This window comes from Vulpes lagopus, chromosome 10 (assembly GCF_018345385.1).
Source record: "Vulpes lagopus strain Blue_001 chromosome 10, ASM1834538v1, whole genome shotgun sequence".
NCBI classification, from domain to species: Eukaryota; Metazoa; Chordata; class Mammalia; order Carnivora; family Canidae; genus Vulpes; species Vulpes lagopus.
In genome coordinates, this window is record NC_054833.1 from 61,441,957 (window position 1) to 61,468,375 (window position 26,419).

Genomic DNA, 26,419 nt, shown 5'->3' on the forward strand with positions numbered 1-26,419 from the left:
ATAAAGCTGTGGAATCCATCTGACATAGATGCGCTCTATGTGCAGTTTCATTGTGTGTATGGTAATCCAGCATGAATGGTAAGTAGCTCATGTAAATAGGTAATTAGCATGATGCACCTAATAAACAACACTAAGGTAATTTACTTTTCATGATATGCCCACAGTCCCAGAAACATACCACTAATACTCTTTAACAAAATTCAAAGACCTATGGATGCTACTCCGTAAAAGCCAGCATGCACCATTCCTAGGACTCAGAGGTCTGGCACTTTCTGTTCGAGCCCCTCCCATCCCCACCCTAGACTCCATACTGCCAGACTTGTTTCAGGTAAGATGTATCTAGCGGTCCCTAATCTACTAGGTACTGTTTTGAAATCATTTGCAATGCAACAGTAGGCTGTAAACAAATGATCTTAGATTGATCTTTGCTCTCAGTGGAAAAACAGAGCTACAGAACAGTGAAAAAACAAATGGTCCTATGATGGGAAAAAGAGAAAGAAGAGTTATTTAAGTTGTTTATCATTCATTCCCTTGGTGAGTTTTTACTGAACATCTACTATGTGACAAACAGTGGTCTAGGTATTTTAACACACATAGAACCAAATAGATAAAGATCTCCACCATCATGCTTACCAAAGCAGTTATGCTGCACCTCCCCCCACAGCAGCTCCCACAATCTGTTTCCCCACAAGTCAGTTTTGTTTTCCCTACAGTCAGCTCTTGCCATCATGCCCACTCTGCTAGCCCCTTGTTTTGGGGAGAGCTAAACTGTAGAAAGTGGCTACAGCAAAGGGAGTTGGGCAGGATGAGGAAAGTGATAAATTTCCCAGATACTTCTAGAACCACCCAAACTGGACTTGGGTGGATTTTGGTGGATACATTTGACTTTCTTGCAGAGAGGATGAGAAAGAGGGTGCCAACGGTGGAGACAAACCCCAGTGCTCAGTTGCACAATGGAAGACCCAATGAGAAGGACTCAGGACGAACATTGATGGGTATCATACATGCCCAGGTGGACAGGAAGTCATCACTATCAACTGGCAACATCTGCTCTGGAGTCAGGAATTGAGAGTAAAATAGGGAGTTCATCCCTTAATCCCTATGCTAAATGTTGAAATCCCATCTCTCCTGGTCTACCTCCTCCCTCCCACCTGCCTCCAGAGATCCGTTTTCTTTTACTATAGCTTAATCTCTATAGTTTTTTAGAGAGGGGGATGATAACAATATGTACTCTTTCACACCTGACTTCTTTCACTCAGCATTGTTATTTGGAGATGCATCCTCATTGTTGCCTGTATCTATAATTCATTCTGTTCTATTGCTGAGTTGTATTCCATTGTTTGGATACGCAGCCATTTGTGTATCTATTCACCCGTTGAAGTGTTGATGGATATTTGAGTTGTTTCCAATTCTTGGCCACTACAAATAGAGCTGCTACAATCATCTGTGTGCAAGTGTTTGTATGGATATTTTCTTTGTTTTCTCTTGGGTAAATAGCCAGGACTGGAATGGCTCAATCATCCGGTAGGTGTTTGTTTAAGTTAAGAAGGTACTAAACTCTTGTCTGAAGTGATTGTGCCATTTTACATTCCCATTAGCAATGCATGAGAATAACAGCTAGTCCACACCCTTGCCAACACTTGAGGAGGTCTATCTTTTCTCATGTTAGTTATCCTAAGACATGTGTATGGATATTTTGTTGTAGGTTTAATTTACCTATTAATGGATAGCAATGTTGGGCATCTTGTCACATGCTTATTCGCTTTCCTCTTTGGTGAATTGCCTTTTGCCCATATTGTATTGTTTGCTTGCTTCTTGTTAAGTTTTGAGGGTATTTCATATTTTATTTTTAAAAATATTTTATTTAAAAAAAAATATTTTATTTATTTATTTATGTATTTATTTATTTATTTATTTATTTGAGAGAGCATGAACTGGGGGAGGAGCAGAAGGCAAGGGACAAGCAGACTCTGCGCTGAGCATAGAGCCAATGCAGGGCTCGATCTCATGACCCTGATATCATGATCTGACCTGAAATCAAGAGTGGGAAGCTTACCGAGCCACCCAGGTGCCCCTGAGAGTATTTTACATAATTCAGTTAAAAGTCCTCTATGTAGTATGATTTGGGAAGTTTTCTAAATTCTCTTAATGGTGTCTTTGCAGAACAAATGTTTTTAATTTTTAAGAGTCTAATTCCTTAATTTTTTAAAGATTTTATTTATTTATTCATGAGAGACACAGAGAGAGAGAGGCAGAGACACAAGCAGGGGAGAAGCAGGCTTCCTACGGGGAACCTGATGCAGGATTCGATCCCAGGATCCCGGGATCACACCTTTAGCTGAAGGCAGATGCTCAACCACTGAGCCACCAAGACGTCTCACCTTAATTCTTTCTTTATGGATTGTACTTTTAATATGTCTGACAACTTTTAACTTTTTGCTCATTGCAACTTCACAAAGATTTTCTCCTTTTTTTTTTTTCACTTTTTAGAAGTCTTCTTGTTTTTGGTATACTGTTTAGGTTTATGATCCCTTTTGAGTCATTTTTTTGTACAAGGTGTTAGATATGGGTAATTTTTTGGGTGTGGATATCTGCTTATTCCAATGTGATTTATTGAGATGAATACTCTTTCTTGACTGAACTGCCTTTGTGCCTTCATTTAAAAAAAGTTCTTCATATATTTTTGAGCTCTATTCTGTTGATCAAATTATCTTATTTGATGCCAACACCACATGATCTTGATTATTCAAGCTTTATAACAAGTCGTGAAATCATGTAATGCTGATAAGTCTTTTCCATTTCCATATGAATATTAAAGTGAACTTGTCAATTAAAAGAATAGTCTGTTGGGATTTTCATTAGAATCATTTAACTCTATAGATCAATTTGGGGAAAACTGACATTTTAAGACTAATAAATCTTAGACCCATGGACAAGGTATATTTTTCCATTTCCTTAGGTTTTCTCTAATTTATCTCAGCAGTGTTTTATAGTTTTCACTGTAAAGAAATGTTTTTTCTCTGAACGTTTTTAATTACATATTCAATTTCTTTAATAGATATAAGTCCATCGATTTTTTTCCTGAGTATGCATTTATAGTTTGTCTCTTTCAGGGAATTAGTCCATTTCATTTTGTTTGTCCAATTTACTGGCATAAAGTTGTTCATATTACTCATTTAATATTTTAAAAATATCTATAAAATCTGGGCATGTCACTCTTCTCACTTATAATATATATAATTATGTCTCCTTTTTTCCTGATTAGAGGTTTATCAATTTTATTTATCAAAAAAACAGCTTTTGGTTTTATTCATTTCTTTTTTTGAAAAAAAAAACTTATTATTTCATTGATTTCTACTCTGATTTTTTTTATCTGCCCTTCTGCTTGATTTGAGTTTATTTTGCTGGGTTTTTAAAAGACAGAATATAAGGTTTTAAAACTATACATACATTCTTTATAAGTACTTCTTTAGTTCAATCTCACAAAGTTGGGTATGTTGCTTATCATTTTTATTCAATTCAAAATACTTTCTAATTTCTTCTTTGAATGATGCACTACTTAAAAACATAATGATCACTTTCAAAATATTTGGGAGATTTTCCTAGATAGCTTTCTGTGATTAGTTTCTAATTGAATTCTGCGGCGGTGAGAGAATATGCTTTGTATGATTTGAATGACTTAAAATTTATTGACACTTGCTTTATGGCCTGGAATATGGTTTGTCTTGGTTAATGTTCTGTATTCACTTGAGAAGAATGCATATTCTGGTGCTATTGGGTGAAATGTTCGATAAATGCCACTTAGGTCAAGTTGGTTGATAGTATTGTTCGCTAAGAGGGTAAACTGTGTAAAGTGCTAGCACCCGGTAAACGATTAATGTTATTTTTTAAAAGATTTTATTTATTTATTCATGAGAGACACAGAGAGAGAGAGACAGAGACAAGGCAGAGGGAAAAGCAGGCTCCCTACAGGGATCCTGATGCAGAACTCAATCCCAGGACCCTGGGATCACGCCCTGAGCCAAAGGCAGATGCTCAACCACTGAGCCACCCAGAAGTCCCTAATGCTAAGCATGGTGGCAATACAAGTATTATAGACTTAAAGTAGGACTATACTGATCAATAAGTCAGTAATTAATCATCATTCTTTCCGGTTTAAATTACTTGTGGCACAGGGCATGGAGGGGGCTGTGATTTATAGATGTCTGTCCATTGTGGTTGCTGGATAACCAACCACTCACAATTGGCGTATATCAAGTATAAATGATAGGGGATGATGATAAATGGATTTCACCTCGGGAGCCAAGTTCCATGACCCCTGCAGTCCCTGGTGAAGGCCTAATGGCACAGTTACATGACCCTTGATTGATGCCTTCCATTAGGGCAGGTAGGTCATAGGCTGGGTTTGCCATCAGTGTTAGAATCAGTCTCCCAGAACTGCATACAGGGCGAGAGAAAGGGTAGGATCGAATGCGTAAGGCTCCACCCAAGTTTTCCCAGCATGGGATCAAGAGGTACCCTTGTACCTTTCCAAAGCCCTTGATGTGTGTCACCCAGCCTGCATCTCAAACGGCACCCTGGAGTAGATGGTTCTGGCCTTAATATTCCCAACCTATAGAAAGGGCTCAGGAAGTTTCCCTGAGGAGTGCTTGAGAGAGTCCTTCTTCACTGCCAGCCCTCTGCCTTCACCCAGAGAGGAGGGATGGGGTGGCTGGACTAGTAGGGGGGAAGGAATCAGAAGACAAAGGTTCCAGACCGGGCTGTGTGGTCTTGGGTGAGTTGTTTCATGTGCTGGGGACTGAGCTTTCTCACTGTAAACATGGGGCTTGGGCAAAAGAGGTGCTTCCTGATTGTGGGTATGGGTGCCAGGCATGGCTGGACCTGCCTGGCCACCTGCCCAGTGCAAATGGCCCATATCCACATGCAGTGGGCTGAGGAACCTCCTGGGAGGGGATGGCTACCAACCGTGAGAATTGCTTCTCACCTGTGCTACATGACCCCCTCAGGGTCTACGCCATTTTGCTGGGGGAAGTAAACTCATAGGTAAAAGGAAATCAATTTTGTTTGAAGATTCTGGGACATTTTATAAGTAGTGAATAAGCACAAATGTGTTGTGGAGCAAAAGACAACCTTTGTACAAATTTTAAAGAGCAAAAGAAGTTTTTAAGAAATTCCTTGTTTTGGGGGTGCCTGGGTGGCTCAGGTCATGATCTCTGGGATCCTGAGACCCAGTGCCTCACCGAGCTCTCTGCTCAGTGAGGATTCTGCTTCTCCCTCTCTCTTTGTGCTCTCTCTCTAATAAATAAATAAAATCTTAAAAAAAATAAATTTATTGTTTGAGGCAGGCCTCCACCAGCTCCACCCCCGGTTTTGCTCCTTCTCTCCTCTGCCTCATGATGCCTTGGTTGACAAGTGTCCCAGGCAACAATGGCGCCATGCCTACCCAGTGTAGCGGGAGCAAAGCCTTCGAGATTCAGGAGGACACGGGGTCCATTGTTCAATCTGTCTCCAGCTCTCCTCTCCCAGGGGTTTGTGTCTGAGCAGGGCTGCATAGACAGAACTGGGAGAAACCACTTCTCTAGCACCTTGCATTGCACTGTGGCCCAAGCACTTGGCTTTGACCTTGCTGTGACAGAGGGGCACAGCCATCCACTCACCCCCACCCTGCCACCGACCACCCACCACCATTGGCCTGGTGTCGAGTTTCATGGTAAAGAGTCAAGACCAGCTCTAGCATTTGCAGAAGGTGCAGGTGGGGTGGGGGTGGGGAGTGGGGGACAGGAAACCAGTCATGCTGGGAAAGTGGGGGATGCAGGAAGGGGCAGAGGAGCAGGTGCCCTGCTCATAGGCCTCACCTGGTTTAGTACAGCCTTGTTTGTGAGTCCACAAGATGCTCTTCTAGGACCCCCAGAAATAGGGGGGAAGGTGCCATTTGTGGAAGGGACAAAATGGGCTGAGCATGGTAGGTGGGGCGGCAAGAGCCTCTAAGCCATTGTTTTCTTCTCATACTACCTCTGTCCACACAGGCCCTCGAGGTCTGCAAATTTTGGTTCATTTGTTCCTCCCCAAATCCCCAGGGGGGTTTGTGGCAGTTCTAATGGATTGTTCTAAAGGTTTCAAAACTCTAATGGAAATCATAATACATCTGTTTTCTGCTTTTTGCATACCCTGTTATGGATGTAGTTTGATTAATAAATCATGGGGAAATAAATTAATTATTCCTTGATGATTAGTCTCCTTGGCAGACAGCGTTTTTCAAGACAAGGGAGATACGGGGGAAGAGAACAACAAAGAAGGGTCTCGATGTTAGAATAGGTTGAGGAGGAACAGATCAGAGGCTCCTTGGGGTTCTTTCCAGGCCCACAGGCCTTCCAGGAGAAGGCAGCATGACCTGCCAGAGGCTGGTGGTACCAATGATACAGTGGGAGTGATTGAAGATTGAAGACAAGGGTGGGGGGACGGCCCCTGCAGATTCAGGGGATTGGTAGGTCAAGAGCGAGAGGTGGTATGTGTGTGTGAGAGTCACATGAGGGAGACCTTGGTCTCTCTCCTAGGTCTGCTGTGCCCAAGGCAGACCTTCAGAAACACTGGAAAAAAATCCAGGATCAAGAGGCAATAGGCCTGGGGTGCCTGGGTGGACCAATGGGTTGAGCGTCATCCCTGCAGACTCTTTCCCTGCCTCTTCCCTCTTTTTATCTTATACCAGCACCCCCCGCACCCCCACCTCCCCAGAGCTCCCACCCCCAACCTTCTTCCTAAGCAACAAGGAACTTGAGTTTCTTGAAAACCAAAATGCAGACAAGGCCAGAGGAACAACCAGTTCATGCCCCTGGCCAGCACAGGACACTAGTCACAGGCGACTGGGGACGGCATGGGCTGGCCAGGACTCGAAGTTCCCCACATCTGATGGAGCCGCCTGGGGTGGCACTGCCTGGCCAGGGTGCTGTGTGATGGTGGGCAAGGTCTGTTCTCCCGTGCCCGGGGAGACGGAGGAGATGGGGACTCCTGGAGGGCAGCCTACGGGCTCGAAGGTCAGCTTTGGAGATCCGTCCCTGTGAAGGTGTTGAGGCTTGAGCATCAGAGCCACCCCTGGGGTGGGGGGCTTAGTCCACATGGTTACAGAGCCCACTCCACAGCCTCTCTCTTTGTAGATCTGGAATAAGAACTCCCTGGGTCGAGGTGGGTAAACCTGAATTGAGTTGCTCACCCAACCAGGGCCGGACACTTTGCCCTTCTAAGAAGTTCCCAGGAGAGGCTGACTCGGCCTGTCCCAGGGCCACATGTTGAGAATGGCCGTGTCATTGTTCCCAGGTGGCTGCAGAGAGGTGGGGTAGGTGTCCTATATCCTGAGAGGCTCAGAGCAGAGCCAGAACTCAGATGTGGACCTGGGACCTTGGGCCACAAGACTGAGATTGATGAGGGCCAGGAGGACCACTCAGAAAGGTGGAATCGGGACCAGGGGACATGGGACTGTGGCTGTGTGTGCTGGGGACGTGCCACTGGGGACACCCTCCAGAGGGCCTCTGCCCTCCTCACACCCGGGGACAGGCCTGTGGTCTGGGCTGGAAGGGAAGACAGTGAAAAGGAAATGACCATCTAGAGGCTGGGGCTCGCTTGGGAGCAGTCCACTTGGAGGAGGAGGAGAAGCAAGGAAACAAAGACACAGAGACATTTGTCAACTGGGTGCTTGTGTCGGGGCTAATGCACATCCAGGTTGTTAGCTTGGAAACATAATCTGTATCTACTTTATTTCTTCCCAGGCCAACTCGGGGGGTTTGGGGGTGCACAGCCCAGCGGAGTGGGGGCATAGCAGAGGTGTCGGGAGGCCGTGGGACTCAGTACCTCATGTCCCTCTCCCTTCCCTGAAAGACACCAACTTCAGATGTGACAGGATCTCCTGAGAAGAGCAGTCTGTGGGATCCCGGAGGGGCCAGGGCCGGGGGGGATATTTGTTGGATAAAGAAAGGAAGGAGAATCTGTTGGTGCCTTAAGTTCAGAGACAGCCCTCGCTGGGACTTCCATGCTTGGTCCTTAGACACAGACAGAGCACTTTGTCCTCACGGAAACCTTGGCATTCCCAGGCGTTGCTCAGCGTCCAGCATTCTGATGCCACCATCCAAGGGTCCCCGACAAGGACCCATAACCTGTTACCTGTGTTCTCCCGGCTGTCCCTCTTCCCCCTGTGTTCCTACCCTGCCAAGAAACTTCTTGAAGCCTTGGATGAGCCAATTCAGCCCAAACAAGCTCAGCTAACTCTTAGCACCTACTGTCTCATGTGTCTGCCAGGAACTAACACAACCGAAGTCTACATCAGATGCTTCTAAGTGATGAGATGCGGACCCCAATATCCCACACAGCTTCCGCCCACCCTGCGCCCTCCCCAACACTGCCCCAGCTGTCTCACAACCCTTCTTCCTCAAGAACAAATAGAGGTGGTGGGAAAATGAACGAAGGCGAGCATACCTATGGCTGAGCTTGTCTCTCTGCCTCTCTCTTCCCTTAGGGTTGGTTTTTACCCAGAAGGCTCTTTGGTCCCTCATGCAAATGTGTTTCCAGGCTGGCCTCAATAAGGCTGGACTCAGGATTCACCCCCCTTCTCCCATCACACTGCAATGTCACCGAGAAAGGAGTGGAAGCCTGGCAGCTTCAAAGCTTCTGGCTGAGGGTGGCTGCAGAGCCTGGGTAGAGCCACCCTCTGCCCAGAATGCCCTCACCCCCTGCACCTGTGGGTCCCTGCTGGCCATCTCTGCAGTAAACTATAAGGCTAGGGGTGTGTAAAGTGTGGACTTGCCGGTTAGTGGCAGATTTGACTCTAAATAGCTTTATAAATGGCAGGTGCTGAAGTCTTAGAGTCGCCAGGCATCCAAAGTTTATAGCTCTGTGTTTTAATTTCTGCAAAGGAGCAGTGTTGCTTTCTCAGGCATTTGCCCATTCCGGAGGTTGTGCAGATCTCTGGGGGCCAAAACTGAGTCCCCTTCGATCCTTGTAACCATGAGGTCATTGTCATGACCCTCAATAGGTGAGGATCACCTAGAAGGTCACTTAGCCCGTCAATGGCAGAACCAACTGAGTTAGGTCATTGAAAGAGCCCAGCTGTCTTCCCAGGGAACAGACACAGGGAGAGGCCACAGAGATGGTTCCTTGGGAGAACTTTCGGGAGGATGAGCCCAGTTCCAGGGGCCCTGCCCATAGAAACTTGGCCACTGTGTCCTTCTCCCTCTCTGCCCTGCCTTGCCTGGCGGGATGGGCCCTCATGCGCTCATGGCTCTGGCATCTGAAGAGACAAGGAGCAGTGTGGAGGCCCGGGCGCTCAGGACCACATTCCCGCGCACGCAGTACAGTCACGTTGAGGCCCGAGGCGCACTGGCTCCTGACTCACCGGCAGCACGAGTGTGCCTCACCTCTTCTGGGCACTGTCCTGCCTGCTTGCTTGCTTGCTCTGCCCCAGGCTCAGCAGGGCTCTGGAGAAGCCAGTCAGCAGTGTAGGGAGGGGAAGGAGGGCTCGCCTGGCAGCCTATGACACCTGGACACCAGGGCTCCAGTTCTGCGTCTCTAAAATAACAGGGCTGCTCAAGATCGAGGCTCTTCAGTGTGTCATGTGGCCTGCCTGCAGTGGCACCACCTGGGAGCTTGTTAGATATGCAAAGCCTCAGGCCTCTCCCAGACCCACCTGAATCAGAATCTGCATTTAACAAGCTCCCAGGGAGATCTGCGTTCAGTGGTAGTGCTGACCCCTGAGAATGACTTCTGTCCTCCAATTCTGTCCCCTACGGGGTCCCTGAGCATTATCCTGGGATGCACTCCGTTGTGGACCAAACCCTGCCCCAGAGGGGCAATGTGGCCCCAATTTCCACACGCACTGTCTAAACGTGCCTTCTCCATTCTAGCTCTTAGCCAGGGCTCCTCGATGGTTGATGCCGTCTTACGTGGACCCCCTTCTTCTGGGGGGCTAATGGCAGGGCAAGCAAAGTGACCAGTTGAGTTTGCATGCAATGCACCCCCTACTGCTACTATCACAGATTCTCTCCCCATTGGTTCTCCAGAGCAGCTGGAAGCAGAAGCTATGCCCTCTAACTTGGGAGAGGGCTCAGGGATGAACACGTGCACAAAGGAGAAGACCATCGTATGTGCATTTAAAGTGCCCACTTAGCAGCCACACAAAAGTGAGCACGGGAAAGCTGCAGGTCAAGTGGGCAGGTCCTCGCAGTGGGTATGACAGGGGATACCAGACCCCACAGCCTGCTCAGCCTATCTCAGGCCCCTCTGAAACCGTAAGCTCGGGGCTCAGCACAAGCCCACTCTTTTGAGATTGGCATATCTTGAACAGCGTGGCTGCTGTGAAATGAAAGCCAACAATTGCATTTGGGTCCCAGCCAAAGAAAGGAAAACCTGTTCCACTTCTAGAATTAAAATAAAAAAAAAAAAAAAACGAGAAGGAAGTTAGTTGGCTTCCAACACAGTGTCTTCCTCAGGAACTAGCTGCTCAGGGTGGTGTTGATGACACACCACCCTTCTTTCTGTGCTAACATTTATTAGCACCTCAAGTGAGAGGAAGTGCTTCCTCACTGCGTGGAGTCAGGTGAGAAACACAAAGAAATGTCCAGGTGGGAAAATCAATAGGATTACACAGATGGTCAAGGAATCTTCTGGAGTAGGAGGGGGAATCATTCTTCTTATTATTCTTTTCTTTTTTTTTTTCTTTAAGATTTTATTTATTCATGAGAGACACAGAGAGAGGCAGAGACACAGGCAGAGGGAGAAACAGGCTCCCTGAGGGGAGCCTGATGCAGGACTTGATCCCAGGACTCCAGGATTATGCCCTGAGCCGAAGACAGATGCTCAACCACTGAGCCACCCAGGCAACCCTGGAACCTTTCTTCTTAATGGCTTATCTGGAATGTTCTTTTGTGAGAGCTTGTCAGGTTTCTGAGTCCAGCCTCAATGCTGAGAGGCCAGGCTGGTGGCTGAGCATGGAACTTCCAGAAGATTCATGGTGTCAGGAGAACCCATGATGTATTGTCTCTGTCCACTGGGCTCTCTGTGCCCTTTTCAGAAGGTGCTATGCCCAATGTCAAATTCCAGAACTTGCACAGAAGCAGATTCATCTTTTGAAACGAGGCTGCTGTCAAGCTGGGAGTTTGAGAATTCTTAGAGACAAAGCAGACTCAGAAACAAGTTGCATCATGGTAAAGCCGAAGGCCAAACATACTTCTAGATTTAGAGAACTACCTCGTACCACAGGACATCTGAAGTAACTTATAGGGAACACTTATACTTTTTTAAGGTGAAATATAAATAAAAAGTACAAAATTAGACCAAGGAAAATATAAGTTATTGAGGCAGGTCAAACACTGGAGACGAGCACACGCACGTCTGATTAGCCTCTGAAGGGTGACTGTCGTAGGTGGCTTTGATAGTCGGGCTGCATTTGACTAGATGCAACTGAGTTAAGATAAAATGAGTCCTGCTCTTAGGATCAAGAAATGCAAAACAAGAGGACAGCACAACAGAGGCAGAGAATCGCCTAGAGGACAAGGATTCTAGCCGAGTAAAAGCTCAATGTGAGCCACCCGGGCAGCCTGGCTGTGCACATGGGCAGGGCTGCGTTCATCATTAACAGCGTCCAGCACTGAGGAGGGCAGCCTCTTGCACATGGCAGGCCCTGCTTTGCTTCCGCAACCAACATGTTGCTATATGTCTCCTGTTCCAGCTGGGCCATACCAAGAGATGGGGTCCACTTGGGCCATACCAAGAGCTTCCTTCCGAGGCTCCCATGGCTTGTCCATGGAGCCAGAGAGGAGAAGTAGCAATAACACAGCACGATGTGTGCTTGCAGGAGACCCCATTTAGACTTTTGTGCTTGGTTCTGTTAGTCTTTAACAGGACATTGACAAGAGGAGCAGCGGGGATGGGACTTGTCGTGGCATCTAAGCCCACCATGAAGTTTATTCCATCAGAGTCCCAGTGCAAGAACTTTGAGGCTTCTCAGGTTCTCCTGGAACAGGCAGGGCACCAGCAGCATAGATAGTGACGTGGTGCAGGGGCACTGGACTCTTGATGGAGATTGGAACCTTCCAGAAGCCTGGCATTCATGCAATGCAGGGGCATCCCAGCGGGTGCTTTGAAAGCCTCTGCCTCGCAGCCTCTGGATCCTCCTGGGTATGAGTAAAGGATGCGGGGCAAAGTGGAGCATCTTCCCGCTTTGATGCTACTCTGTCGACAGACGGGACCTGTGTTGAATGAATGAAGATAAAATGGGTCAGCTCGAGATTTGAACACATCATTTCAAACCTGTGTGTTCTTGGAGTCAAGAGGACTTAGGTGTGAATTCTAGCACTGCCTCTCCATAGCGCAGTGTCCCTGGGCTAGTTGGGAACTGCTCTGAGACTCAGTTTCCTCCACCTGTAAAATGGGTATTTGAATCCCTGAGCTGTGAGCATCAGATGAGGTCCTGAAAACAAGTGATTGGCCAGTAAATCCCCAGTCACTCATCAAGTCTGAGTTCCCCCTCCCCAGCCTTCACTGTGGGCAAAGCTAATGGCTCTCCCGGAGCTCTGGATTCCACCCCCAGGTCCACCTTGGACATGGCCAGACATCCGGCTGTCTTCCTTTCTAACTCTGGTGTCTTCTTTGCCTGTCCCCTGGCTCACCCCTCTCCTCCCCTTACCATCCTGCTCAATCTTCTTGAAGATGGATTTGTGCTGGCCCCTGTCCCTTTGGACATCTTGGCAGCCACTCCACATGCAGCACTGGTCCTATTTTATCCCCACTTGGTAGTGACAAAGGCTCATGGCCACATCCAGCCCACTCTGCTCTGGCTACAGGCATTCGATGGTCGGCCCCCTACTCTTGACATCATATCCTCTTTGTCACCTGCAGGATGTCGCTCCCTTATTACTACCGGGAAGGTCCCTGTAGGCTTCCCAGCCTGCCTTCCTTCTCCCACTCCCCCCAAAGCAGGCATGGCTCAAGGTTCTGCCTTCAGCTCCCGTGGGAAGTAACCAGGGCTGGGCCAGAGGTCAGCAAACTATTCTGTAGGAGACCAGAGAGTAAATAAGGTAGGCGTTGCATGCTATATGGTCTTCGCTGCAATTTCTTGGCTCTGTCTAACTCTGTAAAAAGCACTCTGGACAGTGAGTGAGTGAGTGAGTGAGCCTGGCTGGGTAGTAGACTCACAGAATGGGAAGGGACTTAGACTCGGTGCTCCTTGACCCTCATCTGTACAGGTGATTAATGATCGGTGATAATGATGACGGGTTCTGCAGGGCAGTTTGATAGGGTGAGTGGGATCATGTGCAGGGCCTCCTTTAGAGAATCCTAGGCATCCCCCTTCCATCTGGTCCCCCCCACACACACACCCTGCTTTCCTCCTCTGTCTCTACCTGAGCAGCCTGTACAAGCTCATCCACGGTCCTACCTCCATGCCCCATCTCCCTTCTAAGTTTAAAACCTGTGCATCCCATGCCAGCTGGGCCATTCTGCTCAAAGGCACCATTTGCCTCTCAAATGCTGCGTGTGTGCAAGAAAGAGCATCATCGGAAGCAATCCTGAGCCATCCCTCCACTTCCCTCATCCTCAGGGCAGCTGGGCTCTCTGCAGCCTTTGACACCACCGCCTGGCTATCCGGGACCAGGATGGACCATCCGCTGGGCCTGTCTGTCCCCACTCACGCTGTCTCCATCTCCTCTGCTCTCCATGGCCCTCCGTTCCTGTCCGTCTCTTACTATCTGCCTGCTGAGCTTCCTGAGTGGTCCCCTGCCCGCCTCCCCCCCCTCACCTATCTCTGCAACTGTCCCTGCACCTGCTACCATAAGCAGAGCCTGGCCATTTCCCTTCACAGCCTCTGAACTCTCCTCCTTGCTTTCCAAACATCTCAGTCCTCATCTTGCATCCAGTGGCCTCCAGTGAACACTCCCGACCTAGTCCCACCTGTTTGCTTGCTCCTTCCAGAATATTCTTTCATTTTGTTCTTTCTGCAGTCCTTCCTTCCAGCTCTTCCCAAGTGCCGTCTCTGCCTGTCACGTTCTTTCCTGCTCCCGGGGACCCAGGCCAGATGTCTGAAGCCACACACACACACACCCCTTCTTCACCCCTACCCCACCCCACCCCTGTAGGATCTCTTCCTCAACGGGGTGCTCAGAGCTCCGTGCAAGACCAAGCTTATCTCCTGGCACACATTTTCTGTGTGCTTTTGCGGAGTATTGTGTACTTGCTTTATCTCTCCCCCTAGATTAAACATTCCTCCAGGGATTAGAGAAACGTCTGGCTCTTCACGCTGCCCCAGGACCGTGTGTGCCCGTGGCCTGGGTGTGCGGAGCTGGCGTGCAGGCCTTTCCACCGGGCCGTACCCTGAGCTGACCTGGCAGCCCCTGTGGGCAGATGGGGTGTCTGCATGTAGGAAAAATGTCGATGGTGAGGAAGAGGTTTCACTTCCCCGGGCCCAGGGCTGCGAGCCACCCATGCCCTTGGGCTTCGGTTGCTAGAGAGAGAGAGAGAGAGAGAGAGAGTGTGTGTGTGTGTGTGTGTGTTTCTGTGAGTGTGTATTTCTGGTACGTGTGTGGCAGGTGTGAGGGTGTATGTGTGTGTATGTTTGGGGTTGGGTGTAGACGTACACCCTCATGTAGAAAGCCAAGAGTCCTCACCTGACTCTGCCTGGGGGTTTATCTCTAGCTACAAGAAATGCCCAGCAAGTGAAACCATGGAACAAACAGATCTTTCGAGAATATAGTGACCGAGTGATAAAATCAGATGGCAAGTTGCCTCACTTGGTACACAAGGCACTCATTCGAAATTCCTGGGGGCGGGTGGGGGGCGGTGCTTTGAGGTTTAGTGGCCAGGCTGCCCTCTAGTCACTGGAGAACCATGCAGGCCACAGGCTGAGGGCTCTAGAGACTGCCAGGCCCTGTCCTGTCCTGACCCCAATTCTATACCAGACCTTGTGCCGGGGGTGCAACCCGCTTATCTTGGGGAGGGGGTGGTAGTGTTCTAGCAAACTCATCGTCCCAAAACTGAAGGATGAGCTCGGAAGGGCGGCCTCGGACTCTGAATTAAGGGGAGTCCATGCTCTTTCCTTTTACTCCACTCTGAGAATTGGAGAATTGACGGTGCCAGTTGTAAACTGCCCATAAATCCTGAGTGTGGTTAGAAATTATGCCCAGGCCAAAGGTCACAGACTACATGTAAGGGGATAGGGATGAGTCGTTTTCAGAAATACGTTTTAGCATTAGGACTTGTGTCCTCAGGAAGCCTTCTGTGACAGTTCAGTAGATAAAACTGTGGAACACCCCACTTTTCTGGAGCTGTATATTGTCGGGTGGGTAGGGCTGCTGTCCTCTACCCCAGGCCTTGAGGAGTCTTCTCAGAACCTGGTTAGAACTTTCCATGGGGGGCACCTGGGTGGCTCAGTGGTTGAGCATCTGCCTTCGGCTCAGGGTGTGATCCCGGCCCAGGGTCTTGGGATCAAGTCCCACATTGGGCTCTGCTTCCCCTCCTGCCTGTGTCTCTGCCTCTCTGTGTGTGGGTGTGTCTCTCATGAATAAACAAATAAAATCTTTTATTTTTTTAAAAAATAATAATATATTTATTTATTTATGAGAGACACACAGAGAGAGAGATAGAGACACAGGCAGAGGGAGAAGCAGGCTCCATGCAGGGAGCCCGACGTGGGACTCGATCCCGGGTCTCCAGGATCAGGCCCTGGGCTGAAGGCAGTGCTAAACCGCCTAGCCACCCAGGCTGCCCCAAATAAAATCTTTAAAAAAACATTTTTAAAAAAAGAGGTGATCATATGACACTTTAGGGGTGTCTATCTCAGAGGAAGGCCTTACTTTTCTGTAACGCACCAACTACCTGCATCGTGACAGAGAGGTTCCCTGAAGTACCCTTGTGTCAGTTAATTATCGCTCATGGGTGCCACACACACATGAGCCCACTTGGTCTCTGCAACATCCTTATGAGGCCGCCCGGGCTCATCTGATCATCATCTATGAAGTCGGGTCTGTCATTAGCACCATTTCCATTTTATAGGTTTGGAAAATAGGGCATGGGGACGTGAAGTAGCTCACTCCAGGAGTTACTTACACAGCTCGTAAGGGACAAAGCTGGATTCAAACCAGGCAGTCTGGGTCTTGGCCCATGCTCCTCACCACTGGGCTACTGAACTCCTTTCTGGGGAAGGACGTAAAGGGCAAGGAGCCTCACACTAGGAAGCCCTAGCTGTTCGAGCAAGTGACTTGGCTTCCCCAAATGAACTTGAACTGGTGATCATCACCCTTACCACCGCCACCACCACCACCATCATCTGTGCCATGGCCAGGTTGTCTTTTGAAACATAGATCCAGTTATGTCAAGCTCCCACCCTCGCTTACATTCTCTTTAATCACTTCTTACTGTTCTGAAGATAATGACCAAATTCCTGCTTTGCTCACGCAATTGCCTCTTCCTGAAAGACTCCACTTTCTGGGTCAGCTTCTCTGTTGGCCGTTCCCATGAAGTGATGTCCCTTTCCTAGGACAAAAGGAAGACTAGGAAGTTTTCCCCTGACTCTGTTATTGGGCCTCCATCTCACTAAGAGTCTCCTCAACGGGAAACCCCTTGAAGGTAGAGACCTATGTACCTTATCCTTCATGGCATCCCTAGTGCCTTGCACAGTGCCTGACATGCCTTTGGGAAAGAGCCAATAAATTAGGGGTTTTTTTTGCTTTGGGGTGCAAGCTGACTCCTTCACTGCCAGTTTGAGGTGCACCAAGTACTCTCAGTGGGGACTCCAGGTCAGTTTACTCACCCTCTATTATATGGTTAGTAAGGATATGTGACATTTGTAAAAACCACAGGGTCTGCAGAGAGCCATACCTCATTTTGGCCCCAGTGATGACAAGGGTGGGCCGTGTCAGCCTCGTATTACAGATAAGGAGACTGAGGCTTGGGGCATGGTGCAGCCTGCTCCCGTGTCCCCCAGGCAACAAGTGGTGCCACTCGGAGTGGGACCCAGGCCCTCAGACTTCCCATCTCTTTTCCTTTCACCTGCCGGGATCAGGTTTTACCCTCCCTTCCAGAAACCTCTTCAAACTGCTGCTCTGGTCTCTCCATTCCAAGGGTCAAACAGAAACCCCCAGAAGAGACACAGGAATTATTACCTTCTGCTTCCAACACAGCCGTGACCTTTATCCTCGCAGCCAGGGCTGGAAAGGGAGTGCCCGGCTGTGCCAGGTTCCCGGCTACTGGGGCGGGGTTGGGGTTGGTGGGGGGAATGGTGATCATCAGCCCAACGAGGGCTTCTGTTTCACTCTCCTGGGGAGGGCTGCCCATAATGCAAGGCTGTGGGGGGCCAGACCAGCTCAATCCTTGGCACTGAGTTGCCCCTGTGAAAAATCTTACAATTATCTGCCTCCTGGGTTACATGCAATCAACCGTGCAGCCAGCCTGGCTGGGAAGGGCCGCTCTGTCAATGGAATGGCCCGCCATGGTCTCTTGACTTCTGAGTCTCCCAGACCAGCCGGGGCCGGGTGGGGATTGGAAGGTGGGGTAGGGAGGCAGTGGTGGCTGCATGGAGTGTGTGCGAGGAGGGTGGGGTGAGAGCACTGGCTGAGAGAGAAGACAGGTCCTCCGCCTGTTGGTGCATATCCCATCTGCAGGTGGAGGGAGGAACCAAGGTAGAAAGGCCCTTCTGGGCCATTCCCTGCTGCAGGCCAGCCTGCACCACCTCCATCCACACAAGGGCACAAGCAACCATTGGGGAATCTTCCATCCTCTCCAGAGCTAAAGGCTTTCCTTGCCACCTACAGTCTTCCCAACAGAGAATCAGGATGGGCTCTTTTCTCCCAAGTTCTGAGCTGAAGGAGCAATTTCATGCTCTGCGTGGCATATGAGGAGTGGAAGGGGCTGTGGAGACCCTCTATCTAGACTCCATAAGGGCCCCAGGGGAGGCGACATCTGTGGCCCACCACAGGTGAGCTGGGGCCCAGGTCAACAGAACCCCCAGGCAAGGTGCAGGCTCCCAGCTGCTTGCCCACTCAAGCCTGCCCTTGCTCGGCCCAGCCTCCCTGGCCACTCCTCCGAGCAGACCTGGCGTGCACTCACCTCGTCCCTGGTGGAGCATCCTGGGTGGGAGTGGCAACGTGTCCCCACTCTTCCGACAGCCCCAGGTTCAGAGCCAGGTGCCTGTGCAGTCCGCATCCCTCCTTCCCTGCCTGCAGCCAAACTAAAAGTCCAGTTTCTCCAGAGGTTCCTCGATGTTGAGGGAATACCAGCTGATCCAGAACAGCAGGCTGAAAGCCAGGATCAGGGCCCCCGTGTAGACCAAGAAGTCCCAGTAATCGAGGGAGGCGAGGATGCCCAGTAGCAGAAGCACCAGGCCCACGACATCGAGCAAGAGGGCCAGGACAAGGAGGAAGGCGCACCGGCCCGGGTTGCATCTTCCCCACCGCCTCCCCAGGAGCATTGCCCGGGGAGAAGCGGGAGGAGCCGAGCTGCACTCCCGGGGGTGATTTGCATGGGAGGGTGGTGTTTCTGCGTCTTGCCTCTGCCCTTGCTCCCTGCTGGGTGTGAACAGCCGAGGGAGCCGTCAGGCTGTCTGGAGCCACAAGGAAGTACACGTGGATCTACCTTTATGAGCATGGTAGCCAGTGGGGCAGGATATTTCTTAACTGCTTCATGACTCAGGAATGGTCCCGACCAAAATAGCCTGACATCACCGGCAGTGGGACTGGTCATCGCTGGGCCAACCGAGTTACGAGGTGGAGGCGGAGTCAGGGGCCCTGGGAGGGATCTTCGGTGTCAGCGAGGGGCCCTTGGGTGGCCGGTCCTGGGACCCTCGCATCCTGGGCAGGTGCTGGCAGGTTGCTTCACCTCCCGTGGTAGGTGCGGGACTTTCCTCCCCCTCACCCCCTCTGCCCTACTTTTCCTGGTGCCGAAGGGAGGTTTTTAAGTAAAAGATGTGGAAGAGACCTTGTTGGCACAGATAGATTTTGAAATTGTGTCGGGAGAGTCGGTCAGTGCTAGAGACCAAATAGAGACCCAGAGAAGGTGCTGTGTCCTGTGGATCCCTCCACTGTGAAGACCTGGGGGCCTGGCTTCCTGCACGCTGGCTCAGGCCAGAGCCTAAAGTGACAGAAGATAGACGGGGTGTGTGTGTGGGGGAAGGGGGTGCCCTCTGGCCTCCAGCTGTGGACCAACAGGCAGCGCCAGGCGCAAGTCAAGAAAGGCCTACCTGGTTCTCTGCATCTCCTGGACCTACTGACTTGACCTTGGCCTCCTGTCTCGGTGGCACTGCTCGCACCCCCCAGGGGTTATGTAGGACACGATGGCCTTGTCACGGTGGCCTCTCACAGCGCCCCTCTGTCCCTGATTCACTGCGGGATCCTGACCTGCACACCGAACCTCTCCGGGACTCGGTTTCCCCACACAAGTGAAGGGAATCATTTCCACTCTTTCCATGCCTTCCCGGGGGGGGGGTGAGAATGAACAGGTGACCTCAGCTTTGTTGCAGAGTGTGAAACAACCGAGCACCCCAGACTGTGCTGTGTCCAGTCAAGCGAGGGCTCCTGCTAGTGACCTGCCCCTGGCCTGGGCTCCCCTAGTGCTCCCTGTGTCCCCCCAGCCAGCCACGCCCTGCTGGCTCCTCCTGTCCCCACCCCTCTTCCAGTGGTCCCACCCCTGGGCTCCAGGCTCACCTGGACTGAGAGACTTTCAGCAAGAAAGCCCTGGGGTGGGGGGTTGGACAATTAGTGTCATAGATTTCTTTAATTAATCAAGCAGGGGGGAGGGGCAGAAGGAGAGGGAAAATCCTCAAGCGGACTCTACGCTTAGCGCAGAGCCCAAGGGGCGGGGCTCCATCCCATGACCCTGAGATCATGACCTGAGCCAGAAACCAAGAATTGGATGCGCCACTGACTGAGCCACCCGGGGGCCCCCTGTGTTAGAGATTTTAGGATCTGAAATACCAAGAGACTTGACTCAAGCCAGGTAGCCTATCTGGAGCATCTCCAAGTGAGAAGTAGCCGAGGCCAATCTCCCAGCCAGTGTTTGCTTCCCTTTCTGAGTACATCCTCCAAAGCAGTTAGGTATCGATACAGGAGCACCTCCCGTTGCTGGAGAAGCTGGTGTCCTTCCCACCGTCCCCCCCACCTCCCGCCGGCAGCTGTGACCAGGAGGGGTCTAGGGAAGAACAGCTGGCAGACAGCAATGCCCATCTACGGGGGTAGGTTTAGTGTCTCAGCAGTGGCCGTGCAGGGCCGGGCGGGTATGTCCAGGCCTGGCTGTCTACAGGTTCCCAGGTGCCTTTGCAGAGTCCTATGTGCCTGCGAACAATTTTATTATTATTTTTTAAAGATTTTATTTATTTATTCATGAGAGACACAGAGAGAGGCAGAGACACAGGCAGAGGGAGAAGCAGGCTCCCTGCGGGGAGCCCGATGCAGGACTCCATCCCAGAACCCCAGGATACCCCCCAGGACACCCTGAGCTGAAGGCAGATGCTCACCCACTCAGCCACCCAGGCATCTCCCTATGAACAATTTTACAGTGAAAATCAGAATGGTTGATCCCCGTACTCCCATCTGACTTCAGAGGACAGGTCAGAGAGAAGCCAGCTCAGCCTTACTGGGCTCAGACCAGTAAGAAAGTCTTCTTCTTTTTTTTTTTTTTTTTTTTTTGAGAACAAATAATTTTTATTTTTTTTTTAAAACAAATACACCAAAGAATTATGCAATGCTGCCAGCATTGGAAGCAATCCTGGGCCACAAGTCTGCACACTCCTTTGCGACTGGTCCTGTAATAGCAGAACCTTTCATTTCACCTTTATTATTTACTATGACCCCCGCGTTATCCTCAAAATAGAGAAACACACCATCTTTTCTCCGGTATGATTTTCGTTGTCGAATCACCACTGCTGGATGTACCTTCTTCCTGAGCTCTGGTTTGCCTTTCTTCACTGTGGCCATCACCATGTCCCCCACACCAGCAGCAGGAAGTCTGTTCAAGCGTCCCTTAATCCCCTTCACAGAGATAATATACAGATTTTTGGCTCCTGTGTTGTCAGCACAATTGATGACGGCTCCTACCGGAAGACCCAGGGAAATCCGGAATTTTGCACCGGAGGACCCACCACGTCCTCGCTTCGACATCTTGAACACCTTAGTATCCCAGGGAAACATGGGTTCTTCGGGCACTAGGGATCCTTTTTATTGCTACTATTTTCACACATACACACACACACACACACACACGCACATGCACACGCACACATGTTTCCAGCTGAAGAAACTGGCCCTCTCACTAGCAAAAGGAACAAAGATCCAAACCACTCACAATTTCGTATCCACAGCTAATCGGCATCCCCCACTTGGTATTCAACCTCCAGAACCATAAATACCCCTTTTCTTATAGAAATAGGCTGCATTGTGCACCCAGTTCTGCAGCCTGCCTTCCTTTGTCACCCCATGTGGCCGTTCTTCCATGGCGTGAGCGGTGGGCCCCAGGAGGGAGACCACCCAGGCTGAGGGAGCCCCTGATTGTCCTTCCTGATCCTGTTTCCTGCACACGGAGCACTCTGGATGTTTACACAGCTGGGACAGACGGGGCGGTTGGTGGAAAGCCAGGTGAGCCTGGAGCCCGGGGGTGGGACCACTGGAAGAGGGGTGGGGACAGGAGGAGCCAGCAGGGTGTGGCTGGCCGGGGCAGGGAGGGGGGGTGGACACAGGGAGCACTAGGGGAGCCCAGGCCAGGGGCAGGTCACTAGCAGGAGCCCTCGCTTGACTGGACACAGCACAGTCTGGGGTGCTCAGTTGGAACAAGGACACCAGCCCCTCTGGCTCCCACACAGAGCTTTCCTGACCTGTTGCCTTGTGGGCTGTAGTAGCCACTGTAGGCAACAGCCATGTGGTGTTCCCGGGGCTGCTGTGACAGTGAACCTCAGACTGGGGCCTCCAACCACAGGAATGGATGCCTCCCGGTTCTGGAGGCTGGAGGTCTGAGATCAGGGTGTCCTCAGGGTGGGTTCCTTTGGAGGGCCATGAGGGAGACTCCGTTCTCTGCCCCTTCTTTGCTTCTGGGGCCTTAGGGGCAATTTTGGGTGTCCCTTGGCTTGTAGGTGCCTCACCTTCCCATACAAGCATCATTCCCCTGTGTGCCTGTCTCTGTGTCCAAATGTCCCCTTTTAATATCAGATGAGGGGTGCACTCCACTGCCGTTTGACCCCCTCTTAACTAATTGCATCTGTAACGACCCCGTTTCCAAACCAGGTTCCGATCCCGGGGTCTTAGGGGTTAGGATGTCAATATATGGATTTGGGGGGATGCAATTCAACTGGTAACAATGGCTAAGAAGGTTGTTCATTTGGTTTTTGAACCTTCTTTGACTTCAGCTACAGCACAGATTCAAGATTTAGACTTGCAAACCGAGCTTTCTGATACAAACGTAATTATGAAGCCAGCACCCCGTTAGAGGTGGCCCACCATGCCACCAGGCACTGGAGAAAACAAGGCGGCCCGGCTATGTCACTGGGAGAGGAGCTGAAGAGAGATTCTCTCTTTCTCTCTCCTTCTGCCCCTTCCCCCACCCTCTCAAATAAGGTAAATAAAATCTTAAAAAAAAAAAAAAAAGAATTACAAAAACAAGGAGATGTAGGACAATGGGTACCAGGGATCCCTTCCCGACTACAAACGTGGGGTGTGGGGCACCACTGGATGCCACCCTTTGGCCCCTCCACTCCACTCATGGGACTTCTTGGGCTGCTGAGGCTGTCCCTGCCTCTATGGCTCAGAGACATTTGTCCTCCTTGCTGCCTCACAGACCTGCCTCCTCTTGGCAATCAGCACCTTGTCACTCCTGTGGAAAGCTGTGATTTGTCATCTCCCTGTGATGTCACCAGGATGACAGTGTCTCCATGACCTGGATTCTAAAGGTCAGGCCAAGACCAAGGGACCAGAGACAAGCCAGCCGGGTGCTCAGCTGACATAGAGTCACAGTTCCCGGGCCTGACTATATAGATGACCAAGGCCCGGTCATCAGCTGAGTGTCAGGGCTCAGATGCTGGGCAGGCGTAGCCACATCAGCCTGTGCCACTCACTGAGTGACCTTGAGCAAGTCCCTTGCACTCTCTGTGCCTCAATCTCTTTATTATAAAATAACCCCTTATTTCCTGGGGTCCCTGGAAAGATTACATGAGTTCATAGGTGTAAATTGCTTGGCACCTGCATGCTGTAACACAGACAAGTGTTTAGTCATGGATGTCTTTACATCATGCCTGCCCCAGTGCGTCCACAAGGAACACCCCAGGTTGGAAGGGATCCACCATCAACTCTCCTAAACGAGTATCTCTCCCTTTTATTGGTCTTGACTTCTCCTGGTTGACTTCTCCTGTTTGCGGCTTCCTGCCCTCCGAGTCCTTTGACACCCACTGAGACCAGTTAAGTCATGCTGGGCCTCTCTCCAGCCTCATTGGGCACAGGGCCTCTGGAGATGGATCCCTTATTCTCATGAAATGCTCTCCTGGTCCCCAGACTCATCTTTATCTGCACCATTCTCACATCTGTTGCCTTACCCCTGTCCTGTAGTCTGGTGTTTATCAAGCCTTGTCTGGGATTTGGCCCCGTATGTGCTAACTCCATGGTTTGGCCACAGCTATGGTCTGCTTCTGTTATTTGTTATATAATAATTTATTAATTTGTTAATATGTTCTTATGGTAGCTTGTTAATTTCATTATTTTGTTAATTTTTTGGATTCTTTTTTAAAGCTTTTATTTATTAGAAAGAAAGGGGGGCAGAAAATGAGCAGGGGAGGGGCAGAGGGAGAAGCAGACTTCTGAGCGGGGAGTCTGATGTGAGACTCAATCCCAGGACCCCAAGATCATCATCTGAATTGAAGGCAGATTCTTAACCAACTGACAGACCCAGGTGCCCCCTTTGGATCCTTTTTTTTTTTTTTAACTTAAATTAATTATTGTCACCATCAGTGGAAAGCTATCACTCACTATAGACAGCAGGTATTTTAGAATACATACACTGAAAACAAAACAATGTAATTAAACTAGACCAGGGGTCCTCAAACTTTGTCTGTAATGGGCCAGATATTAAACATTTTCGACATTGTGGGCCATGAGGTTTCTGTTATAACCACTCAGCTCTCCCATGGGAGAAGAGCTGTAAACAATATATAAAATGAATGAGGTGGTTGTGTTCCAATAAAACTTTATTTACAAAACAAGGCAGTGTGCCAGGCTTATCAACTCCTACAAACTGAAGTTGCTGAACCTGAAACCTATACTTACTTTGTCAAATAGAGGCCTGAGATTCACATGTTTCGGAGGGGATTGTTTCACAGTGTTTTCCCAGGTGGAAGCCTAGGGTCTTTATTTCCAGAAATAGATTCCTGCTTGCCTCAGGAGTGTCTGACAATATTCATAGGGGCTACAAGGGGCTGTTGGGCTACAAGGGGTGGGGGGCGCTTGAGAGACTTTCCTTTAGTGTGTATTGACTGGGCTTCTAGAATCCAGCTGCCTGCTACCCACAGGCTCAGCAAACATTTCAGCTCTCTCCCCTGGTCTTTCCATCTTATTCTGCACCGGGCTGCTCTAAACCATCATCATTCCCATCCAGACCTCAAGAGTATCTCCCCAACCCCACAAGCCACCTTCCCCTTGCTCGTCACCTTCACTCTCACAGGTTGAAGACGTCACCCACTATTTAGCAGAGAATTGTATTTCTGTGCCCTTGTGTTGCACTTAAATTTCCATGGGGCATCTCTCCACCTTCGGCATCTGCTTATCCCCACGGCAGCCCTATACCTGCCCCAGCGTTGAGAGCAGTTAGGAGATTCACCTACATTCACTTGGCAATTAAGGAATGACTACAGCTACGCCCTGGTCCTGTTGGCTGGGATGCACTGAATCCCTCTTTTTTCTGCTCTGAGTCCCTGTGCCAGCTCTCTCCCCAGGACCTGTGAGAATCAAGTTCATTTCTTTCCTACTCATGTTCAATTGTTACATTTTTTAAAACTGAACTATAGAAAAATATATACAACACTCATTTAGCATCTTAACTTTTTAAAAGATTATTTATTTATTTATTTGAGAGAGAGAGAGAGCTGGGGGACAGAGGGAGAGGGAGATAGAATCTCAAGCAGACTCCACGCTGAGTGCAAGCCCGATAACAAGCCTTGATCTCATGACCTTGAGCTCATGACCTGAGCCCAAAACAAGGGTTGGATGCTCAACCAACTGAATCACCTAGGCACCCCACATTTTAACCATTTTTAACCACATTTTGTTTATCCAGCCACCTGTCACTGGATGCTAGGGTTGCTTCCACTTTTTGGCTATTGTGAATAATGCTGCCGTGAACACAGGACTACTAATACCTGTACGGTGAATCCCTGCTTTCAGTTCTGTTGGGTATATACCTAAAAGTGAAGTTGCTGGATAATATGGTGACTCTGTGTTGAACCTTTTGAGAAGCCTCCAAACTGCGCTCCATGGTGGTGCACCATCTTTCATTCCCACCAGCGGTGTGCAAAGGCTCCAATGCCCACATTCTCTCCAGCACTCGTTATTTCCCTTTTTTTTTTCTTTTTTAAGATTTTATTTATTTATTCATGAGAGACACACAGAGAGAGGCAGAGACACAGGCAGAGGGAGAAGCAGGCTCCCTGTAGGGAGCCTGATGCAGGACTCGATCCCAGGACCCTGGCATCATGACCTGAGCCAAAGGCAGATGCTCAACTGCCGAGCCACCCAGGCATCCCTGTTTTTTTTTTTTTTTTTTTTTTTTGATAATAGCCATCCTAATGGGTAAGAAGTGGATTCCTATTTGACTTGATCGTTGTTTTTATAATAGTCCCTGGTACATTTGCAGAGGGCATTTGTCAAGTTCTCCTTCGTCCTCATGCAACCAGGCATTCCTTCCAGCCCGGAAGCAGCTCCGCCTTCTTATAACTAACACCCAGTGTTCATTGCATAGACTCATTTCATAACAGCCGACTCCTGGCTCTCGGGAAAGCTGAGTGTCTTACCAGAGTTGCTCCATTTCTGCCCATATCTGTTCCAAGTCTCTGTGTATCTTTCCTCCTCCTCCTCCTCTTCTTGGTTTCTTCTTTCTTTTCTTTCTTTCTTTCTTTCTTTCTTTCTTCTTCTTTCTTACTTCTTTCTTTCTTTCTTTCTTTCTTTCTTTCTTTCTTTCTTTCTTTCTTTCTTTCTTTCTATTTCTTCTTTCTTAAGATTGTATTCATTTATTTATGAGACACACAGAGAGAGAGGCACAGACACAGGCAGAGGGAGAAGCAGGCTCCCGGCAGGGAGCCCGATGTGGGACTCGATCCCAGGACCCCGGGATCATGCCCTGAGCCAAAGGCAGATGCTCAACTACTGAGCCACCCAGGCGCCCCATCCAGTGCTCCTACAGCTCCCTTTCCAAAGCAAAATGCCTC

At 49.7% G+C, this 26,419-nt stretch overlaps 2 protein-coding genes across 3 annotated transcripts; both read right to left on the reverse strand.

The window, feature by feature from the left end:
- Positions 1-10,742: 10,742 nt before the first annotated feature.
- TMEM238L (transmembrane protein 238 like) lies at positions 10,743-18,638 on the reverse strand. Of its 2 annotated transcripts, XM_041770009.1 has the most exons (3): positions 18,079-18,638; positions 16,368-16,506; positions 10,743-12,230 (listed from the first exon to the last, which is right to left on the reverse strand). In XM_041770009.1, exon 1 carries the CDS (start codon positions 18,437-18,439, stop codon positions 18,200-18,202), a length of 240 nt encoding a protein of 79 aa, XP_041625943.1. In that variant the 5' UTR covers positions 18,440-18,638; the 3' UTR covers positions 10,743-12,230; positions 16,368-16,506; positions 18,079-18,199. The 2 variants fall into 2 exon arrangements, 1 of the variants encoding a protein (XP_041625943.1); XR_005990124.1 differs by lacking the exon at positions 16,368-16,506 and having other exon boundaries at positions 18,079-18,210.
- A 2,002-nt stretch (positions 18,639-20,640) lies between these two features.
- Positions 20,641-21,150, reverse strand: LOC121500165 (60S ribosomal protein L23). The gene has a single exon (XM_041771675.1). The coding sequence runs from the start codon at positions 21,120-21,122 to the stop codon at positions 20,700-20,702; it is 423 nt and encodes a 140-aa protein (XP_041627609.1). The 5' UTR covers positions 21,123-21,150; the 3' UTR covers positions 20,641-20,699.
- Between the last annotated feature and the right edge of the window lie 5,269 nt (positions 21,151-26,419).